The 23,883-nt window shown below is 40.7% G+C and overlaps 1 protein-coding gene across 1 annotated transcript in view; it reads left to right on the top strand.

Annotated features, from left to right (window-relative positions):
* Positions 1 to 23,883, top strand: part of qkia (QKI, KH domain containing, RNA binding a) — a 78,981-nt gene that overhangs the window by 4,064 nt on the left and 51,034 nt on the right. Inside the window, 1 exon segment of the mRNA XM_022196572.2 lies at positions 23,668 to 23,810. Within this exon segment, the coding sequence (XP_022052264.2) occupies positions 23,668 to 23,810 (143 nt within the window).

Below are 23,883 nucleotides of genomic sequence, written 5' to 3'. Positions count from 1 at the left end.
CTTTTGTCAGCTTTTAGCGGACCTAATAGGGGCAAAGCTGTAACCGGTTGCATTTGAACGCTTTAGACTCTTTCCCAATTTGTCCGTCTCTCAGGAGTATACGCCTTCGACAGCTGCACATCTCACCCACCCAGTGTTTTGTGCATGTCTACACAGCTGTTTCCGTGGGGGGAAGAAAGCTGACACCACCCTTGTGTGTGACGAGTGCTCCCACCCTTTAGCGAGACCTTTTGGTGGTGTGTGTGACTGGACGTCCCTGTTACTTTCCCAATATGTATGTTGTCCCTCAAGGTCACTATGGCCGATTGACAGGCCCCTTTTGAAATCCCCTTACGTTGCAGTTGTTCGTCTCCCTGAGGTGACAACTGCTATAGAGTTTTTTTTTTTTTATTTCTCTTTACGAACTGCCTGCCAACAAGCTGCTTCAAATTGCTATATTTTCTCTTGGCAGAAGGAGACAGACCATATAACATCTAGAGATGTAGCCTAGTAGTGAAGTGCAGGTAGCATTGTAAGGTAACAGAGCATAGGCGAAAGGGAGGATTTTTATTTTTTGTTGTCACAACATGTGGTAAGTGTTTCTGTGTCGAACAAATTAGTCAGACTGATTTAAAAAAATCCCAAGCTCCTTTTATCATCCCTTATACATAAGACTTGGAAAGAAGTCAAATGAATTTGATTAGTTTAAGATTTTGTGGCACTGTCAGATGTCCATATTTACTTTCAGACATGCACAGGACCTGTGACAGTGAAACACACTTGGGTAATTTTTTTAGCAACAGCTGATAATGATGAAAGTCAGTCATTTTACTTCACAGATATAGAAAAGGATTGGTTTTACAAAGTCTGATGCCGAACAGACCACCAAGCTGTGTACAATTCGGAAAATCTGTTCAAACTAAAAAACTGCAGCACAACATAGCTGCCCAGCACCTGAGACAAAACCATGTGGTGGAATGAAACTACTGCGATTCAGATTCTAGCTTCTGTATCAGCTAAAAACATTGGTGGCCTTACTTTCATCCTGCATAACAAAGCAGGGCACCAGCGAAAGGAAGTTACAAAAGTGTTGGCATGGTGGGAAAATTATTGCACCCACCTTTGCAAGTGCTGCTATTTTGTAATTGTTGCCCAGCTGCTCCTTCTTTACAATGTTTACAATATGTAAACATTTCTAGATGCTCATGAGGTTTTTCTTTTGCTGCTCTTATAACAGGAGAAAGGCCAAGTTTCATTCAGGAAAAGACATTTTTCGATTATGTTTTTTCTCAAGCTTATGAAGAGAGAAAGTGGATCAGCCTAGGACTATAAAGATGGAGATGTAGTTTTTCAGCCATGCCACCCAACCCTAGACACAGGCCTTTTTTTTTTTTAAGCTGTTCTTGTATGATAGATTCAATGGCCTGTTGTTCCGTCGCTTACTGTGTGGTGGAGCAAAGTGGTGCAATGTACCACTTGTTCCTGGCTACATCATCCCTTTGCATATACAGTTGTGTGTCTGCTTGTTTGTCTCTGTGTGCTGTGATTTAACAGGACAATCCCGGGAGAACTGTCAGCAGTTGGAGGACAAACTGTCTGCCGTCCACTGTTGTGCCTTTGTAGGGAACTGTTCCTTTGGGACAAGCTGTTTAGAGAACAGATTGTGATAAATGAGAGAATGTTAGAAGTCTTTGGTTTGTTTTCTATCTCATGTCTCATATTTCTGTCAGTCTTACATGTGGTTCTTTCTGTTTTTCATTGTATGAATGTGTCTGCCGTTGCACCATTGTACTTTCACTGTAGCTTGACCCCTGGCATTTCTCGGCACAAGGCTAGACCTGCAGTAACCTCTGACATGCAATCAATTTAGCAGCTAACAAGATTGAGCATCGCTCGCAGAGTGAGATACTGCTTAGAGCTGCGAGGGACCATAGATAGACTGACAGAAAGGGAGAATTGGGGGTGTTAGGCCAAGTCTGTTGTTGCAAGCAGAAACCTGTTATATCCCCCTACCCCAACCCCTTCTCTTCTCCGCACATTCTCTCCCAAAGCACCACTTATAAGCTGGAATTTAATTAACCAAGAGCCATTCTGTGAGCTGGTTTACTGAGCCGTCGCCACCAGTGAGAAAGCAAAATTGGAGGCTTTGTGCTGTCTTTCTTTGTGTGCCTCTCTCTTGCCCTCATGTGGTCTCTCTTTTTCAGCCTCTCCTCCCTGGTAATAAATTAGGTGGTGGCATAAGTCTGACAGGGTGAAGTTAGTTAAGAGGGTAGCAGAATCCAGTGCTGTCCTGCCAGTCTTCCTTCTGAAGCAGGGCTGGGTGATAGCAGAAAAATGTTTTGTGATAAAGTGTTCTAATTTAGTTGATATTGATAATTTTTACTGACCTATTTTTGATAAAGACCACGAAATGAAATGTTTAATGTGAAGCATTGTAGTCTATTTATCAAGACAGTGATGTTAATGTTACAACAGTGGAAAACACAAATAAATGCATTTAGACATAATTTAAGAATAAAGGAATTATCTCAGCTTGATATGGGAACTGAGTGTCACTGAACAGGGACACCACACCAACCTTTTCATGCACCCTAATGTTAAATCCGTCAACCCTTGGAGCAGGCCGCTGGGAGGTTTAGACGACTGCAGACTTGTACACTTTGGGAGACCAGCATGGAGGCCATGGGGAGCACATCAGCCAGCGAAGATTTTTAAGGAGTTGAATAGTCGGTTATTGAACCAGGGAGCTTTGTTCAATAAACTGATCGTTGCGTTTTCATTATGCACTTTCATGGTGATTTGTATGTAATGCATTTAAGTGAAACTGTAAAACATCCTATCAAATAACTTTCTTTTTGCTATTGACGAAGGATCAGTTGCTTGTAAATATCGTTGTTGTTTAAATGCCCAGGCCCTTTTTGACATGCCTCTGCCATGTAGCCTTTTGACCAGTAGCCCCACCGCAGTGTCTGCGGCAGCTTTAGTTCCTGCTCTGATGCCAACCCTGGACCCATCTTGCTCCCCTGGCCCTGCTCTAGTCCCAGTAATGCCACTCCCACCACAGAATCTGTATGATAAAGTCATCCAACGACAGCTCCTGGCTCTTATCTTAGGCCTCAATCCCGTGAGTGCTGGGGCCTCCTTATCACTGCTGCCTCCGCCTGGCCTCTGTCTTCATGCCCTACCCCAACTGTCTGGCTGACTATCTAGCTCGCTGTCGCCAAGACTAAGTATCTTCCCTTATATTACTGCTGGCTAGACAACACATTGCTAGAGGCACTTTATCTCGCTCTTTTTTTTCCTCCCTCAAGCCTTTAAAGCAGAGCAGTTGTCTCAAAATGAACAGAATTAGGTAACTGGATTCGCAGGGAATTTCTCTGAAGGAATTCTGCTATGTGGTTTGTATTAAGGCGAGAGGCATGGCTCTGTGTGTTTATTTGATGATGACAGGCAGGGTTAAAGCAGAAGATGTATTAGGGGATGTTGTAATAATTATATTACAACAGCTTCTTGACACAGACTTGTTCATTAAAGTGAGTTGCGTATTTCTTTTTCTGAAACTGGGACTCCTCCTATTGCCCTTCAACCAAGATTTGTCAGCTTATACAATCAATTTTCTTCATTTTTTTTTAATGTCTGATGCAAAAACATCTACGGGAAGTTATGCCCGTTTCAGACAGGAAAGTATTATGGAGAAGGCGAGTCAGTGGTTTGTTTTTCTTCAGACAGACACGGAGAGGGAGGGGCAGTTGTTTTCTTGCTGTGGTGACAAGAAAAGACTGCTCTTCCATTACCCTTCCTCATAGAGGTGGGATCTGTCTCTCAACTTCCTTTAGAGTATATTAAGTCACATCATGTGAACATTTCTTCTCCATTTCTCCACCATTACACAGTTGTGTGGATAGGCAACACACGCAATACTTCTCAGTTAGGAGAAGTCCGAGCCCCACCCTGTTACATTCTTTGAGTGCTTCAAATTGCTGTCCTACTCGCCTCACTCGTAGTAGACCTCCTCATTGCCTTGCTCCTCCTCTTTCTGTTTTCGTCTTTTCAGTCTCCGAACTGTCACAACGGATAAACTGGCTGACAATAAGGTTTCAGAGGAATCATACCAGCAACATTTGTCACAGTTTCCTGTTTTCTTCCCCATTTTTATCATAGAACGGAGATGAAAAAATGAGCTGAATGCTCACTCTGTTCCTCTCTCACTCGCCTACCGATCTGCATTCATTTGCTTTCTCCTTTCAGTGGAGGAATGGCAGGCAAGCGTTGGCAGCCAGCTCAGGAATTTTACCGGGAGCACAGTCAGAGCACTTAACCTCCAGCCTGGTGTTTGTTTTCGCCACACACTCTCTCATAGTGTGTCTTAGCTCAGCTTAATGTGAATGCCACAGTGACGCATAAGAACGTCTACTTTGCTTTAAATATCTGAACCTGTCGGGTGAATAATTTGTCTTGAACTTGACAAAGTTTTTCCTTTACGGCTGACAGCAAGAAGCCCAATTCAACTTAAAATATCAGTCTAGTATTACTCATAAATGCTCTAATTACATCACACACTCGCTTCTGTATCTATAAATGGACTATTTACCTTTTCATACATCTCCAAATCAAGCAGTCCACCTGCCCTGTCTTCTTCGAGATACCCCGGTGGATAAGTCTGCCTGTGGTTTGCAGCCTTTGCCTTGGTGTCTCACTAGTTTCAGGCTGGCCGATAAATCAAAGATGAATAATTTAGCTATCCCTCAGTAGCCCATGTTGTTTCTGTAAGGCTTGGCAAGAGCAGGCAGTGCTGCCATAACCTTCCCCAAGGGCCACAGAAAGTGAGGAGGCAAGAAGTAGTGAGATCCCTCAGTAGCATTCTGCCTTCAAATATGACATTCTGGGAACTCCTACAACCAGTCTCACCTGCTTCTCTGAATCTCTACAGCGTCAACACATTTGTGGTCCTTACATGTCAACATCCATGATATCACATTTGGGTTCTAACATTTGGGCTGTTGCTTCTTTCACAGCTCTTAGTGAAAATTGTTTCTTCCTCCGTTGTCTGTATTGCATGCTTCTGCATCATTTGTTTTAATTTAAACATTTATTCTGCCATTTCCACCACCATGTTAAGGCTGTTCTTATGCATTTGTACTTTGTTACATTACCACATGTGGCTGTCAACTCAAATAAACTTAGTAACTGCAACTGATCATTGCCTTTGACACATTTGTACACAAGCTTTTTGGCGTCCGGTTTCACATGAGAAATTATCAGATAGATTTGTCTGTCCTAAACATTAAAACTTGTTTTTGTTTTTATTAGAAGAAATGGTATGGAAATTGTATGTGCACAATAATGCAGTTTGCAGGTATTGTTTTACCTAGGGCAGTCATTCAACTGGTTTTGCATCTTGCAGATGATTCCTTATAAATATGTTTACTACATTGTGTTTTTTTTAAGATATTGTCATCCCTTTCTCCAGTCTTGCTTTGAATGAAATTGACAGAGTAAGAAAATATTTCTAGTATGTGTTGGACTGCCACCTTGGGATAGCTTTTCAGTACTGAGGAAATCAAACTGGTGCCAAAAGTACTGTCAACATTCCAGAAAACTGGAAATATTTTCCTGGTGTCTTTTGAGGTTAAGTTACTGGCAGTATTCATAATAAGCTGTAAAAGACTCAGTTATTCATTTTTTTTGTTTGATCTCAAAGTTTTGTTCTCAAGTTGAAATGTATGAAAATCTCTCCAGTGTTCTAAATAAAATTAGGTATATTTTACTTTCACTCTAGCTTTTTAAAATGAGCTAAACTTGATGCCTTGGGTAGCTGACCACAACCTTTTGGTACTTGTACTAATTGTGACTGTGAAACAGGTTTGATCAAGTCAAGAATGCTAAATGTAAGGTAGAACAGGGTAAAGGACAGCATTCTCAAAGCAATCGTGGTGCAAGGTTTCGTGTAAGCTCTGAGTTGGTAACTGTGTTGGTTTGCAAGTTAAAGATGTTGGTAAAATAGCTGATTTCATGTTGCAATTATGTATGTTTTCAGTGTTTCCGATCTCTCTGAAGGTGCTTGAGACTGGAAACTATGGGTTAAGTAGCAGAACAGAAAAAGCTTTAGATAAGAATTTACTTTACACTCCAACTCATTATGCAGCTTTCCATGGCAGGAACTTGTGGCAGGTGTGAGGTGACACAAAACATTTATAGGAACTGTCCCCTAATTGACCTTTTCAGCATTTCTGTTTACACTGCAATGTATGATCTGACACCTCAACCATGACACAAGTGCAGTAAAAAGACAAAAAGTAGCAACTGAATGCATATCCACTACTATGATCACACAGGAAATCAAATAATTAATGATATGTTATATGAGAATATATGGTGAATTTTACATTGTTGATGACAGTGTTTGAGACTTGAATACTGCTGCTCCACAACAGCATTGAGAGAAAAAATATAATGCCTCTCGTCATTGTCCTCTACAAGTTTAGCCAGTTGTTGAGACCTGCAGTCGTTCCTGCAGTGGAAGACGCCTTATTATTCCCCCTGCTTGTAGTGGTGGAATTTATGTTCATCTAGATGGAGGTTTGCACAAATTTCTTGTAGTGTCACAAAGAGCGCTCATTTTTTCTTACAGTTTATTATTTCACTGTCCTCTCAGCTTCTTCAGCGGTGTTTCAATTGCTTGAGCAGGGTCTTCTTTCTCTCAGGGACAGAGTTGCACAAAGTGACTGTCTAGCTAACTCCAATTACATGTGTTGCACAGTTGTACTTTATAGTGGCTGTCTGCCCCGCAGTCTTGCGCTGTAATGTAAAACATGGTTTGCTTAGCATAATTTATGCCCATGTGCGACACATCCAACTCACAGTGACGGTAGCATCACATGAATGGAGTCAGAGTTCTGCAGCTGCAAGTGAACCAGTTTTGTTTGTTCTGTTTGTTTAGTGTTTGTTTGTTTGTTGCTGCTTGTCTGTTTGTAGTGAGGCTTAAGTCTATCTGTCCTTATCAGTGCAGTGGTTGGGAGGAGATTACAGAGCAGAAACAATAGGTGGTTTTGTATGATTAGGCTTTAATTGGTGAAACAAAGAGCTACTGTCACACAGTGTGTAATGTAGGAAAGACTGACGTAAAAACCCACAGATACTGGCAGGAAAGAATGCATTCTCTATAGGAAAGGGTTAGTGAGCATGAGCCTCATCCCTGCTCAGTTGATTGATTGTGTTTGCTGAAATAAAAAAAAGGCAAGTGAGGATGGTGAGTGTGATAAAGAACAGTGGGGGGAGACAGAGAATTCCTATGTGCTGTGAATGAGGTCATCTGGTTGGCTGTGAGGAAGGTCACTGACCCTCACTCCATTCCACACGCCACCCCTGTGTCTCTCACTTCCTCCCCTCAGCAAGTGATACACAATAGCTTTTTGTGCTTTAATAGGCTAGGCACACACACTGGGTCATTTCTACCAGTTTGCATTGAAGCATACACACAGCTAGCTGTCAGAAAAGCCCACAACGGAATGCATTTTTACACATTGTATTATCACTTGGGTAATTATCTTAGCTTAATGTGCGGTGCTGAATATATCGTTGTTTAATGCAGCAGAGTAATAGAACTTCCTCAAGCCAAGACCCTCCATTCTAAGGATATTGTTGCTCTAGAAGCAGTTTTGTAGTTTTTCAGAATTGTTTTGTGATCAGTGTTGTCATATTAATTTTCAGTTCATTGTGTGTATATATTGTGAAGTAACATGTAGCACAATAATCAACATTGTGCTTGCAATTGTTGCTTTAAATTAGCATAAAGAAAATGTAACTACATACATATTTTGTGGTGGGTGGTGCTGTAATTAAAAGTTTAAATATTAGCTTACCAGTAAAGATATTTTATTTTAGACTCACCTACAATAGGATGACAAGGACACTGATGATGTATCCATTTTTATTTGACCTAATTTTTGTTGTTGCCGTTTCCTTCTAATTTGGTCAATGAAGTTACGCACCCAGGCAAACAGTATAGTGTAAATGGGTAATGTTCGTTCTATCCCGATTATGTTCCAGTTCCAAATTATACAGAGTTGCGTGCAATGTTGTATTTTTAGATTATTTGCAGACCCGTGGCCAAAGTAAGATTGGTTGTGGATCACCTTTGCAGATACTAGTCCATCACAAAAAGTTGTGATTGGCCATATGCAAAACATTCTGAACTGCCTCACTTTGAAGAGATGTTTCACCTGACACCAACCATGCTCATAATTACTAATGCTTGAATTCTGAATGTGCCTCTGACCCCGAGAAGTTTGATTCAATGGCTAATATACCGTCTGTACCTTGTACCTAATTACAAGCAAGCTCACACCATGTAAATAGACTACTAAATGTAAAGTTACATCATTTGTAGAGAGACATCCCAGCTGCCAGGAACACGCAACTCCTGAGGTCAAACAAAGTTGCTGTATAGTACTTCTACATAAAAAAAACAAAACAACAAAAACATCTGGCACAGGTAAATGATTTCTCTCTATGTGAAAATGCTACTCCAGTAGACTGTGGCCTTAGCTTCTGCTGTCTCGGCTCAGTGTCATTATATAGGAATGCTGCCTATAAAAGACTTACAAGGTGTTTCTTTATTGTCGTCTTGGATAAGATTACAGCTGCTCCTGTCTGTCTGGTGTATATATTTTCTCACAGGACATGACAGGACAAGTTCACTGACATGGTGTGCAGTGAATTCAGACATGGAGTGGTTTGAATTTGTTTGTTGTAAAAGCTTAAGTTTTAGAGTGGATATATGTTTATGACTGCCTTCATTGTGTTAGTAAATTAAACATTTTTGTGAACATTAGTGGCCCTTAAGAGGAGGGAAGATTAATTGCAGCTGAGGATAGATGGCGTGTAGACACAGCAGGGGAGGCAGGTGTGGGCATGAGCATGGTGCCAAGGTGCCAGCTGTTGTTGACACCTTAAGGTGAGGAATAGTCTGCCAGGAGATGGACTTGTCTCTTTCTGTCCCCTCTAATCCTTCTCTTCAGTTCCCTGCACTACCCTTCCTCTCCTTTCCCCTACTCTGCTTTCCTCGAGAGTATTTGTCTGACACGAGTTTAGGCTGTTTGTGATGGGACTTCTTCCTGCAACCTTATTTTTATTGAGCGTCTGACACTTTCGATGAACCAGACCTTGGTTCTATCTGCTCTCCTCCTCTCTCATCACCATGTAAAATCCTACTCTGTCTGCAACTCAAACACATACAGTTTTCTTTGCTCCCTCTCTCTCTTCCCTCTTCAACTCTGTCTTAAACATGTACATGCATCCCTCTCATCTGTTTATGTTATAATGCCTTCCGTTTAGATAATGTAGTGCTCAGCATGAGCAATGTACCATTGTTGTTGCAGAGATTTCCAAGGGAGAAAATCTGTATCTTTTCTCCCAAGGGAATGACTCATTTTTCCTGGCATTGTCTTTTCACCTATTTATTTTAACAATGTGACTCTACAGCTTCCATCACCCTTTTTTCCCCTTGGTCATTGTACTCTCTCTTCTCATCTCCTGTTTAAGATTTTTCCTCACCCGCTCTCTGCCTCCATTTGTTTTCTCTTGTGCAGCTTCCCTCTCTACTTGTATGTGTGGCAAAAAATCCAGCCTTGGGGCTACATTGCTTCTTTCATGTGAGGACCAGTGGTGACATTAAAGGCCTGCAACGTGGTCTGTCGGTTTGCATCAGCCCAGTTCTGACTCTCTGCGCTCTGGACCCTAGTATGTGCTCAGCTCTCCACTCACTCACTGCCAGCCTCAAACCTCGGTTGGAAGAGAACAACATGCCTGCACCCGCTGGCTGTAATTGTGCACATGTATATGCACTTGCAGATTTGTTAAGCCCTCACACCCAAGTGCTTTGAGGCAGATCAATGTTTAAAGGCTTAAGCGTGGTGGAAGCTTGGCTAATGACAGTTGAGTCAGCGAGAAAGCTTCTCTCTTTTTCTTGTATGCCTCTCCATCACCTCGCATTATGACACTCTGACCTAGTTGTTCAAACTCTTCCAACATATTTGTTTTTTAAAGTGGTTTAAAAGGTACATTCAGCATGACTTGGCAGACAAAACAGATCAACTGGATGATCTCCAGGACCAGAAAACCAGACCAAACAAATGCAGAGCCAAAGAGCAGGTCTTCTTATGATCTACAGGTAGAGGGGAGCAGGTCTCTGGGAGCTCATTCCTTTTTTTTTTTTTTTTTATTGTGCGTCCTTCAAGATAAGCCGTCACAATATCTTCAAGTGCATCAGATACCAGGAGAACTTTTCAGCTTCACTAAACAGTGCCAGGCCTGTTTGTTCTTCAGAGAGAATTTGTATGTATCAGTTTGACTTAAGACTACCTAACACTTGCACAGTCCATCCGTGGATAGTTGGCCCAGAACAACTGAAGTTCTGGCAGAGGAATATGCATATCCATCCAGATATTTAACACGTTTCTTCTGTGTGTAATTTGTATTGTACAAGAGTAGGCGTTTGATGTGGCAAGATTCAGATCCTGAAGGAAAATGTCCTATCAGACTGCAAAGACAATGAAGAGCCAGCACAAAGACACAACAACAGCTGTGATGTGAGTTTGTGTGTTGTCACACCCAGGGACAGCGACTGAGTGGCTGTTGGACTGGAACTTAAGATGGTTAGCTACAAGCCCCAGCAGGCCCTGTACCTGGGGATGAAACAAGCTGATGTACACAAATATACACTATGTGATGTAACCGGTTTGCCTTGCTATGTTCAGAACACTTGTCTTTTCCCAGGTTTATCTGCATGAAGAATGTAGTTGCACACTGTGCTTTAAGTTGGTGTTTCACTGAATGCATTGCTACCATTTGTAATGTGGCTTCACTTCATTGTAATAACAAACAAGCATAGGAAGATAATATAATAGCTAATTAGTACTTGCAGCTATAAACAAACATAAAAAATGTAGAATATCGGTCAACCCCTGCAAGAGAAACAAGAATGTCAAAGTACCAGTGTTACAGATCTGGCAACAACTCGTACCTTTTAGCTCAGTGTATCAAAGGTTACTTGCAGCAATTTTATACACTTAGTTTAATTTTGTGATTAAACTTCTAGTACAACTCTTTAGAAAAGGGAGTGATTTGAATTTGTGGCCATTTAGAAGACCTGAAACTGATTCTGTTGCAAAAATTTTGCATGCTACTGAAAAGCGTTTCAATTATGCCCACAAGTCCCCACATTATTTATATCAAAGTATAGACTACTTCAGTTTTAGCTAGATGCACCCATTGAACTGGCCACCAAATATGAGAGAGGATTTGTAAATGTAGGAATTATTGCAGGGCATTTTAAATTGTCTTTGCTGTAGGTCAGAGTGGAGCTTTAATTTTTTAGTTCTGTAGACATGTTAAGAGTCTAGATTTCAGAGTAAACAGCACTAAAGATTAATTGCTAATGAAGTACTCTTAAGGCAGTTATCAACCTGTTTGCTTCTATCTCTGTTTTGTGGCTCCATTGCCTTTTTGCTGGAATCTCGTGACCTCCTGTGCTGATATGAGACTAAAAGGAATGTGGCTGTCCCTCATTCTGTCATTCTCCCACCTACCATACATATATTAAAGAAAGAGATTTTGTTTTTCACTTTGCTTGTTGACATACTCAACATTGTGCTTCTGGCAGGTTTCTGCTGCTCCCATCTGTTCCTTGCCAAAAATCAGCAGTCACAGCTGATGTAAGGATTTGCCCAGGGTTTACAGTTAAAATTCAGTTCCTGTCTTATCCTCTCGTTTCTTGGCCATTTGACTGTGTTAAACTATGGTGACAGTGATCACATAAATGCAACCTCTCCTCCCTTCATGTTAACCATTGGTGTTTGTTGTGCTTTTCCATGGATTTTTATTATTTTTGGAAGGATTTTGAAGCATGAGTAAAGTATCCCTTTAGGGCACAAATGAAAAAAAAAGCTTAGATCACATAAAAGCTAGATCACATGCAGACATGAAGTCAGACAATTTTTTTTTCATATACATACAGATGCAGGGATTGCGACAAATTATCCTCCCTTCTGTCCCTTGCTATTGGTGGTGTGCACTAGGGTCTCCGTAGTTACAGGGGTGGGGACAGGAAGCGCTGTGCATGTTATCTTCTCCAGTCACATTGACAGTCAGAGCCTTTCCTTCCACCCTCTTCTTCTCTTATTTCCTCTTCTGACAGCTGGACCTTTCCTGCCATTGTTGCATGACAGAGGGGGCAGCTCTGTGTACACACAGTTGAAGCGTATTTTAAAAAATGAACAGTGGTCGCATTTTTAGATCCTGTAAGTGGTGGTCTATATTTTAAGCTCATAGTTATTCTGCCTGACTCGCTGGTTACCCCTTTGAAGTATAGTGTTATATCCTATAAGAGCTACTGACAGAAAATGCCACTTTTTATGAGGGCCTCCGGGTAGTAAGAAAAGGAAAAGGGGTACCCCTTTTTTAGCGACCAGAAGACATGGTTCCAGGTCAACACAGAATGGGGCCAAGGACTGTTCAAATGCAGACACACTCGCCATGCTTCCTGACTCTTCATCCTGTTATTCTTCCCGTTTGTTATCTTTTATTTTCACATCTTGTTGAGCTCAAAGCATGCATCCTGTGCTTCACTTTACTTAGCATCCCCCACATTTTTGTGGGTGTATGTCTGTCTGTGCAAGTGTGAATGCTTATTTGTAAGAGTATCCCAGGGGCCTCATTGGATAAAACGGTTGTGGTTGTAGTTGCCTATCTAGTGCATATAATTGACTAAAATGCTAAAAGTAGAGTTAAATGGATTATAGGAGAGCAAGAAAGTGATTTTTGAGTAGAGCAGCATGTCTCAGGCCTCACTTCTGTTTGCCTATTTCACTGGCAGGTGATGTCTAAAAATGAATTCCCACAAGATGCAGAAGAACCAACAATCTGCTTTTTCATGCATGCTTTTTAGTTTGTTGTGTGTTTGTGTTCATGCTAATTAACCCACACATTTTGATGGCTTCTGTCATAATTAAGCATTCTTTGTTGTATGCAAGGAACCACATAGATACGGGACATATTTCACTGAAATAAGCCATATTTTCGCTCTGTGTTATGGCTTAGTTGAGGCAAGCTGTTTTCTTTTTTTGACCAAGTGTATCCTCTCAAATTTGTGAAACCATTTTCGACTCATGAGGCTTCTCTCTTAAAGCCAGCCTGTTAAATGACTATTGCTGTGGCTTCCAATTTAACGCTACATATCGCTCCCCTTTTGGATGGCAAAAGCAGCAGTAAAATAGCCTATCTTTGCTTGGTATTTTAGAGGGAGCCTGAGTCTGCATTTGTGTGCATTAGGTTGGCTTTTTCAGCTGAGCTCGTGTATTGGGCTGCTTTCAAAGGTGAGCTGAGGAGAGAGGCAGTATTAGCACAGAACTCATTTTTTTCCACAATCGCTGAATAATTAGCACTATTATGAAAGTACTCTGCAAAAGAGCTTTTAGCTTTCTGTTAACTACCACACTAACATTCCCTGGTGGTGTCAGTAAGGGAATTATATCTGTGTGAAAAAAGTAAACAGTTTCTGTAGCTTTCCACCTTGCTCACTTGCCTCAGGGTGCCTCCCTCAAGTGTAAATGCACGAGTGTGCATGCGCTTACAAGTTTCACCCTATCAAAAATCCCCCCACGCAGAGCGTAATGAACTTTAGCCCCTTGCGGCAGCCATTAAGAGTAAACCATTATGGTTCAGCATCGAGCCTGCTCTCTCTGTCAGTTTCACCTCACTCTATGGTAGACCCCACTGAGTGCACGAAACTGGCGCTCCTATGGCTCATTGAGCTGCCAGCTTGCCCCCCACCAACAGACAGCCCCATAAAGCAGTTCCACATCATCAAATGTGATGATCCCTTTTTCTAATTTTAGACTGAGGGTCCTAATAGCTCTGCAGATACTGTCTGAAACACTTACTTCACTTTAAGCTGGGTGCTGGGATAGCGTTGGTGCTGTGAGTGCCTACAGCTCTTTTAGGAATTATTAATTTTTTTACATTAAATAGTTGAGCCAAATGGCTAGATATCGACAGGTTTTTTTTAATAAAATAAAGACCATAGTTATTTAGTTTGGTTAATTGTTGTGAATCATTGGTGTAAAATCATTACAGAAAGACTGGAAATTTCCTAATAAAAAGTTATTTTTATGTTGCCAAGAACCGCACACTTGTCTTTTGGCTGGCTTTGTTTCTTTGTTCATTGGTTTAGCTTTAGTTGAATGATTTAGGATAGACAATCCTGCCTTTTAAAGACGAAGACAAAAATCACAGACAAAAATTTATTTGATAAATAAGTATGTCACATTGTGAAATTGAGTTTTTAAAGTAAATTATAATAGCATGGCAAAAATTGGCCTGTTAGTTTATCTTTAGTTTAATTATCCCAAAGACAATTTGCAGTAATCGGTGGACGAAGCATTTCTGCAACTTCCAAGTAAATAGCTATAGTAATCATCATTCTGTCATTTTATTTGTCAGGTCATGTACTGGCATTCTGGAAAGCTGCCAGTTTTGGGACCATAACAGGACTGTTTTTGTGGTGTTAGCATTTTTAAAACTGTCTTGGTGGAAATGCCATCTTAGCACATTTCACAACTCTTTGCTTCTTGGCGACTTGACAGTTGTTTGATGACTTTGTGTCACTGATGATCTTGATCTCAAAATTGGCATCATTAGTCCTTCTCAAGCCTCAGTTAACTACTACGGTTGAGATACGTTTTCCAGGACAGTCACTGCGCCTCTTCATCTGTCAAAGGTAGCACTGGAGTTGACAGATGACTCAACTTATGTTTGACAAGGGCTGTATGCAGTTTTGTGAAGGTTGAGACTTTTTTGACTGAGACAGCCCAGCTTTTTAAAATATTTATTGCAATATAGGCTAATGTGGTGGTTTTTTTTCACCTGTTTACAATACTATCCACCCATCGTGGAGAGCTTTCTATAGTTTGTCTGTATTGACTTTCTACACTCTCTAGGCCATGCTGACTATTGCAGGCTTTCTTGTTCTTCATGTCGCTGAAGATGGTTCATTGTGTTTCAGGTTGTGTTCCAAAGCAGAACAAATTTGTGATCAGTCAGATACCTGTGTAATTGTGTTGCATGATGGATTAGAATCTAAACATCAAGAGTCCCTAAAACTTTTGCACAGTACTGTATTTCACTCCTCATTATATTCAGTCCCATTTGTGCCTCTCCATCTTTTCATTATTATTTTTTTTGCCTCCCCTCAGCTCTGTCTTTCCTTCGGTCCTTCTCTCCTTGTCTGTACTGTCTGTTTGCTTTGTTTAATCACCAAACTAATGTGCTATGACACATTTTTATAGCACACCGTCACCATTTCTGCCAGCAGCCACAGAAAGCCACATTCAGCCTGGCACTTCTTTCCCTTCCTGCATGCAGTCACACTGACAGCCCCAGAAAACATTGCATTTGCCACCGGTTATGATTAATGGCTTTGCTGATTGCTGTTCTTGGCTATCACCACACCTACATGTTCTGCTTTTAGCATACTTATTCTCAGGGGTTCAGCCAAAATAGATGAGGTGGTACACAGTGACTCTGACGTCTCATTGTTTCGTATGTAAGCAGGCACATAAAAATGCATTTACTTCCTAGTTTAATTTGATAGACTGCTATTTTTTCATCAATAATTCTGGGGGAAACCCAAGTTTAACCAAACTTGGCTTCAGCAGTTCCCAAAAATGCCTTCCTATTTGTGTTTTAGATCATAATACATATAGTTTCATATAATTTAGTTGTTGTTTTTTTAACACATTTTCCATAACATATAAATGCATTACATCTGTAGTAGTAACTATCCAGATGTGAGTTTGCTGTATACTGCTATTGAATGGTAAAATAGTGAAAATTAACATATTCATCAATTACAAATGGCACCATTGTAGCACTGGTTTCCCTTGCTCTCACTGTCACCATCATAAAATAATGTCAATTCGAAGGAGAATGTGGCGTAATACAAAGCAGCTGTGTGTTTCTGTAATCCGCGTTTTTAATCTGTCTCTTTGTCACAAGACTGAATATAAAGCAATGGCTAGTAAGGCAAGCTAGAGGAGAGATGCAGCACTATTTCCTTCTTGTTTCCTGCTGTATTTGTTTAGCAGATTTTTCTCTCAGGCAGTTTCCCCTCCTCCTTCCGTGTGGAGTGTTATTTCTGTGGGTTCACCCTCTCGAGGGAGCCTTGCCTACAAACACACACAGGCTCATTAGCTCATGTGTGTGGGTGTTTTAATGTTTAGATGGGTGTTTGTTTTAATATGTATTGCATGTACCTAATTTTGTGTGAGGGCATGCACATATTTCTGTGCATTGCTGGACAATAGCGTAAATGCTGTGTGAGTTGTTATCTACGTGTGTGTTTTCAGGCAGCTTCAGCTCATTATTGATGATCAGAGAGCGGAACGTGCTGCTTTCGGGGAGGTACTTGGCTGAAAAAAGCACCAAGCATATATATATATATATATATATATATATATATATATTTTTTTTTTTTTTTTTTTTCCTGCCGTTTCTGAACCAGTGTTTTTCTCAGACATGGATTGTGTTCCCGTTGGTGTGTGTAAGCATTTTTTCTGCACAAAATTCATTGTCCGTCCATCCCCAATTTGGATGAAAGAGTAGCTACGCTGTGTCTTGGCTTGTGTTTGCTCATGTGATGGGTAAGCAGGTGTGTATGTGAATGTTTTGCTGTATTTCATTACTTTTGTCCCCAACCTGGCTCAGGGAGAAGAGAATCCAGAAACCCTGTTATACCAGTCGTTTATTTAGTGACCTATCTACTTAAAGACCTGACGCTAGAGCTTTTTACCCAGCCTGCCTTAGGAAAATCCCTGACACGCAACATAAATCTCCCCCTCTGGCTGCAAAACGCACCGTCATTTCTGTCGAGAGCCATTTAGACCCCTCAGCCTGTGGGGGTCAGGGCTTATATCCATATTGTGCCAAGGTTAAGCAACTGTGTGGCTCAGTCACTATTAGTTTTCAGTTCTATTTTGAATTTGTCAGTTGTGCTACATTGTGAGCACATTAGCAAAGAGCTTTGGAACAAATTTTAAATTTTTTTGTATGCTTTGCGAATCTCTCACAATACTCACATGTGATATATACAATGAAAAAGTTAATAGCAACTGCACTTGGGTATATCTCCTTTCCATGTAGGCTGTGAAGTGATCCGTTATTAAAGAAACTCCTGTGGATGAAAACTCCTTTGCCCTTGTTATTTGCCAAAATGCTTCCTAAATGTTCTGTGACAAAAGTTCAGCTGCAGCTCATATGATGCTTCAGCTGTCTGTCAGACCAAGTGTAGATCTTCCCGAGTTGCCATTGTTTCTTCACAAAATTACCTCTTTGTCTTGCGATTGCTGCAAGACAGCAAGGAAGCACTGTAAAGGGAAACACGTAGAGGAAATTTCTAAAAAGACAGAAACTTGTGAGGGAGACCAAGTAAGCAGTTTGGGACAGATAAGTCTGTTTGTCTCCAGATTAATTACAAAACTATTCAAATGCAATTGACATTACCATGGGGATCTCATGCTCTTTGTGTTTTGTATGACTATAGTGTAGTTACATAAACACTGCCAAAAACTCTTCTATGCTGTGCATTATTACCTTTTCTTTATCCCAGTCTATGAATAGAGGCTGCACTAGAGACAATGACTGTGTACTTGGGTAATTCTTTCACAAATGGATTGGTGTGTTTGATGTCAGAGTCACAATATTGTTTTAATTGCACTAAACAACGTTGATCCACAGCAACATATTTCTGGTACAGCGTTTTGTGTTTTTCTACGGTGTTGCTAATATTTACTTGGAAACCATCGTCTTTTCTCCATGGCTCATAATTTGCATATCAAAGCATACCAGTTGTATACGAGATTAAATGTACACACATTGTAATCAATATGTACACTGTCACTCTTGTACTATTACATTAAGAGTGTCTTATGTTTAAACTATAGCAAGTAAAATAATAAACATCTAGCCAGGAGTTCTTGATATTGAAGTTCATTCAAGTTCAAAGCTGAATCTGTGTTTTTTCTTGAAAGAAATCTAAGCACATACGTATGCTTCTATCTTTAATCCTGCTGATGGTACAGCAGTGTCATTAGCAGCACAGAATAGTTTGTGCATAAACATGAAAGGATTTTGCCATGTAGACCTACAGTAAAAGCAGAGATCAGGAAGTAGAAATAAGACAGAGGCATAAGGAAACTTCTTTCCTTCATAAAGTGGGAGGGGGAGAGAGAGAGACAGCTGTGAGTTGACGATAAGACCCAGAAATGCATACGTTTTCATGGCTCAGTCACCCCCACCAATGCATACTATACTTCTGCTCTCTGCTTTAAAAGAACCCCGCCTTTCATATGCTTGGCCTGCCAAACCCTTAAACTGTTGAAGTGGAGTGTCGTCTTGGATAAAGTCGTCTGTGCCATGAATAAAGGGCAGGAATGCATTAAACACCCAAATCCTTTCGCTTGCAACGGGTACCCAGGCTTTGTGATTGCTAAAGTGCACAGCTTTAAAGTGAAAAGACTTGTTCCTCATCTCAGTCTTGTTTCACTCAGCACAGGCACATTTAGGTGAATCTGTGATTGCTGTAGTTTTTTGGATGCCGTGACTATATTTACCTCGCTTGTTTAAATCATGACTTGAGCATACATGCATAAGCAAGCGGGAAAAGATGGAATGATTTTGAACACTACTTTTTGATCTTAAATCACCTTAAACTGGTAGGGCTCATTCAGGTTCTCTGCAGAGTTTAACATTTGATCATTTTGGCTTTTAGATTAATTGACGTTAGACTCAATCTGTTTCAGGTGCCAGATATTATCAGCCTAATACTAGGAATCACAAGGCATCTAAAGCAGCTTTCCTCAGGCAAAGCTGATCACACTGATTACTCACCCATTGCATTTCTGTTGCTCTCCCTCTCTGTCCTTTGCTCTTTTTCTCTCTTTTTAACTCTCTCACTCACGCTTACTCACTCACACACTTATACAGACAGATGTGCTCTGCATGGTCAGAGGACATTTTGCTGTGAGCTACAGGGTGAGGACAAAGCAGTTATGGAGCATGTCTATTTTTGGGCTCTTAATGGACTTGTTCCCATTCTCTTATGGAGCAGGTCTCGTTGAATGATGTTCACCTGTCTCAAACCTGATTACAGTATCTCCTTGTGGACCTCTCCATTGTTTTTAATTTTACTCTGCACTCTCTTACTCTGTCTTTCTATCTCTTTACTTCATCTTTGATCTCTACCACCCCTCCACTCCATCTACCAAGTTTTTCCTCACGCTGTTTACAGTCATTAAATCAGACGGGGCTTCAACATTAGAAACCTACCTCTCCTTGTTTTCCTTTTGATTTAACCCCTTCTTCTCCTCATCCTGAGCTCCTCTGAATTGTTTTTCTTGGTTCTGTTAGCGCTCCTTCGAGGCAACCACGTTTTTGGCATCAGACTGGATAAACGCATAAAAACCTTCCCTATCCCAAGTTGATGACCTCACAGTTACTGCCTCTGATTGGCTAACAAAATGATATACTCAGATTTGATACACTGAATCAATTTGGTTGTCTTTGTTCCTTGTTCCTGCTGTCTTTTTATTTACCCCAGTCTGCACACAACTCTTAAGCCCAGCCCCTCCTGTGTTATGCCCAGTCACCGATTTCTCTATAGGGAAAAAATGCCAAACGCTGCTGTTTTTATGTTTTTGTTCAGCATATTGCTTTTAAACTTTGCTGCGTGGTGTTCATAGACTTCATGTTTATTGTGAGTGAACTGATTTTTTTTTTTTGTAATATTCGGAATTTAGCTATACCTAATTTATCCTCATCTTCATTACATCAAATTATTCTTCCAGATGCTGTTAATTGCTTAAAATCAAGAGTCATTTATTGGTTTATCTCATAGGAATATTATAATCTGTATTTGCATGGTTATGTCTATCCTATTATCATGGCTCCAATATTCAGGCATATTCTAAAATTTGCCCTAGAAATTAACTTTGATTTACAGTCAATTGTATCAGAACTTTCATCAGCATCTCCGTCATCCTCAGTAGATGACGCTGAAACAGTTGCCTAGCAGATGACTCAGCTGTCACCATTGGATCTAAAACATTTGGTAACAGGTATTTGGATAACACAGTCCCAAAGTATAACACTTGATGACAACTGAGCTGAAACCTGCCAGTGAAGGTACTCTGTGAGAAATGAAAGGTTTAAACGGACCTAGTGAAGAGACCTTGATTTGAGTCTTTTTTCCCCCAAACTGTGTTTTTAAAGGTCAAGAATAAAGTTTTGCACTTAATACCCACCCACCAGACTGCACTTTGATTTTCAGCTCCCATCCCACAGACACTTCCTCTCACATATTCCTCAGTCCACTGCCTCTTAAAGGCCTCCACCTGCCATTCTTGTCTCCCACATCCTTTCTTTCGGGTACTCATCTTTCCCTATTGCCAAGATCACAGAGAAGATGAGCAGAAATGGTCTCTTTACTTGACAAAGGATAGATAGATATGCAGCCACAGTCTGTGACATTTTCTTTTTTCATTGCAGATTTGAGAAGAAAGGGCAGAAATTGAGAGAAACAAAAAAGAGAGAATGATAAAATGAAATTTATTTGAGCTTGCATCGAGACAGAAAAGAGCAGCATGAGTCAAGAGTAATGCAGCTGCACTCTGTTTGCTCAGCGCTGTGGTTATAATTCTCTCTCTTTCCTCTGTCTTTGTCTAATCAAACCTTCCACCATGTCCTCCAACTAGTCTCAAGGTTGATTTTTGTTTCTTCCTGCCAGATGTCTGAGTATAAAAACTAAAGAGACACATTAAAATCTCCTCCTATGTGTATTTTGTGTGTGGCTGTGCATTCGCGCACACCAACCCCCCCACAGGTAAATAGACAGTTGTGACAGAAAGCACTGTGTGTTTGTGTGGTTTGCTGAGTCAGACTGTGGATGACACACCAGCACTGAGCTGAGAGACGGCTGATCCAGGTAGCAGGGGTTACTGCTTTGGAACTTTGGCATTAAATGGCTTTTCCCCATCTTAATGCCACAGTTAAAAAAAAAAAAAAAAAGAAAAGTTTCCCATTTGATGCCCTGCCCTTCTCTTACTCCAGTTGATTCTTTTCTTTCTGTTTTTTCTGTTCTTTCCAAGATAGTGACACCCTGCCACCCCCACCCAAGATAGTGATCCTCACATAGACACACACGCGGTTTCTTACAAAATCAGCCTTTTCTGCCGGGGTGGACAGCTAGACAAACGATTTTGTCGGCAGTGCAAGGCAGGGGGTAATTTTTAGGTGAGCGCAACGCTTCAGAAAAGTGTTGCCGCATTGAAATTAGAGGTTGTCAAATGCCGCACGTCTTCATTGATGGCCCAGCGCGGCCCCCTTATGTTAATGTGGCATTTCAGCAAGAGGAAATAGAATTAGGAGGAGGAGGGGTGCTGCTGGTGGTTGTTGGGTTGCATTGTCACATGTGAATATCTCTTTGTTTTCACTTGCTATCTGAAGGTGACATTTTCTTTAATACATTGGATCAAGTATATAGTATACTGTGTATTTGCTTTTACTGTAAGCTTTGCACGTGTGAAGAGAGGATTTTTCTAGCCTATAGAATACATATTCTTTACAAGTATTATTGATGGATATTACACACTTCTTTATCCCAGCAGTGATGTGTTAGTAGCTCTTTGTATTTATTAATGTTGCCTAGAAGAGACCAAAGATGCAAGTGAAATTTACAGTAAATAGTTCCATTTTATTTTGCAACATGTAATTTTGTTGTGGTTATTTTTCCGAGAAAGACAAACATGATCTTGCTGTCAAATGATTTGCAAGTGAGAATATATAGTAATACATTTATTAATTTTGTTAATATATCATTAGGTCATCCTGTTCCAGTTTTACTAACTTGAGGGTGCTTTTTTTTAACAGACAAAACATTTGTTTCTAATTAACTGTTTTTCCAGGATACCACATACTCCCTGTGTTAAGCTGTCCTGGTCTCCTCCCTGTATAATGTGTCACTGCCAAGCCCCTCCGTTCAAAGACCAAGCCAAGATGTGGCCTGGCTGCTGTATCTGTTAGGACTGATGTAATCTTTTCTCTGGGCTAGATACCATAATGATGAATTCATCTTTGGGAAGGATTGGGAGTATCCGTGGAACAGAGTGGTGAGATCATGTGGTTTGGGAAGGAGTCGCTATGGACTGACTCTCCTGGCTTGTTTGTACAGTTCAAATGTCTTCTGCAGGTGTTGTCCACACAGCTGCACTCAGATGTTTTTCCTGTGTGCTCGTCGGCCTGTGACCTCATAAGTGACGCAATAATTCAGTTTGTCATCGGAGGTATCCAGAGACAATTCTACAGCTGAATCCATGAGTTCAAGAATATTTTAAGTAATTTGTCTGTTGTACAATTGTAGCCTACAACAAAGAAGCACGTTACAAAACTACAGTACAACCTTGTTACGTAAGTCTGACCCATCTTGCAGTTTTGTGTCAGTGCAAGGTACGGATTTGGAGGTCAGGCATGCTTCACTAAGGGCGTCTATAGTTGAGTGTCGGGTTCCCCAGTTACGGTTTAATATAGAGCTCCCTATTGCCAGAAAGTCACATGGGACACACACTTATACAATGTCTCAACGCCTCACCAGCCCTACCTTTTTGTCCCAGCTGTTTCTTACTCAAACCAATGAACTTGTCTTAATAGATGTCTTTTTTGGATGTCATTTCTCTGGCCCTTTTTAGTTTAGCGATGCTATGACTGGACAGTGATGCAAAAGTGTGACCCTACAGTGTCCTCTATTAACGGGTGTTACAACTGCAGCCGTCGATCCCGATCTAATTGTGACATACTCACACATGTGGACACACAGGTTGGGTAGAATGAATGAAGGCTTTTCCTCAACCCACACAGTGATTTCTCTGGTGTGTGTGAAAAAATGAGACTTATACATGCAGTAAAAAAAAAAAGGGGTGTGCGTGAATTAGAGGTTAGTATGTGTGTATGAAAGAGTTTGAGCAGAAATCTCTGTTGGCAAAATGTGTGTGTGAGTGTGAGAGAGGTCCATTAGTTTTATCTGACAGAGGGATCAGATCTGAAGGCGGCATATACCTAAGCCTGAGCGATTCTCCGCGTCTGGTCTCATGCTCAGCCGCTCACACAGGCTGCTCAGTTAGAAAACAGCCACTGGGGAGGGAGAAAGGAAAGACAGTGGCCTTAACCCGTAAATAATGCAGCGCTTAACTTTTGTCTCTGGCATATAGAACACAAACACACACACAAACACAGATTCACTGCTTTTAGTCAGTATAGTTTGTTTTGAAAAATCACTATTTCCTGTAGGTGTTCATAAGCATCCATGATCATACATCCTTACACTTACAAGCTGTAATAATACGCTTTTGGTAATCTCAAAGAGCAAAATTACACAATTGTTTATCTATAAAAAACAATACCCAAGGCAATTAACAAATTTAAGTTTTGTTTTTCTGTATTTTTATTCCAAATATTTACAAGCTGCACTGAGCCTTTGCCCATAAGTCAAAAATCAATATGATATTCCTCTAATACAAAAGAAATCTCACTACCCTCTTGCTATATAGTTGCTAACCACAGTTTACATATTTTTGTGTGTTTCAGAGATCAACAGAGTGCGTAAAGACATGTACAGTGACACAGTGAATGGCCTTGTGGACAGACACCCGCTGGAGCTGCCTGAACCTATCGGACCCATCGTTCACCTGCAGGAAAAACTGTTTGTGCCTGTCAAAGAGTACCCAGATGTAAGTAGCAGACATCTCTCACTAGGGTTGTTATGTCATATTGCCAGTAGTATTGATGCATTTGCCTTAATTG

The sequence above is a fragment of the Acanthochromis polyacanthus genome, chromosome 1 (assembly GCF_021347895.1).
Source record: "Acanthochromis polyacanthus isolate Apoly-LR-REF ecotype Palm Island chromosome 1, KAUST_Apoly_ChrSc, whole genome shotgun sequence".
In the NCBI taxonomy this organism is placed as follows: domain Eukaryota; kingdom Metazoa; phylum Chordata; class Actinopteri; family Pomacentridae; genus Acanthochromis; species Acanthochromis polyacanthus.
The sequence above is the reverse complement of the archived record's forward strand: the minus strand, read 5'-3'. Positions and strand labels throughout refer to the sequence as shown.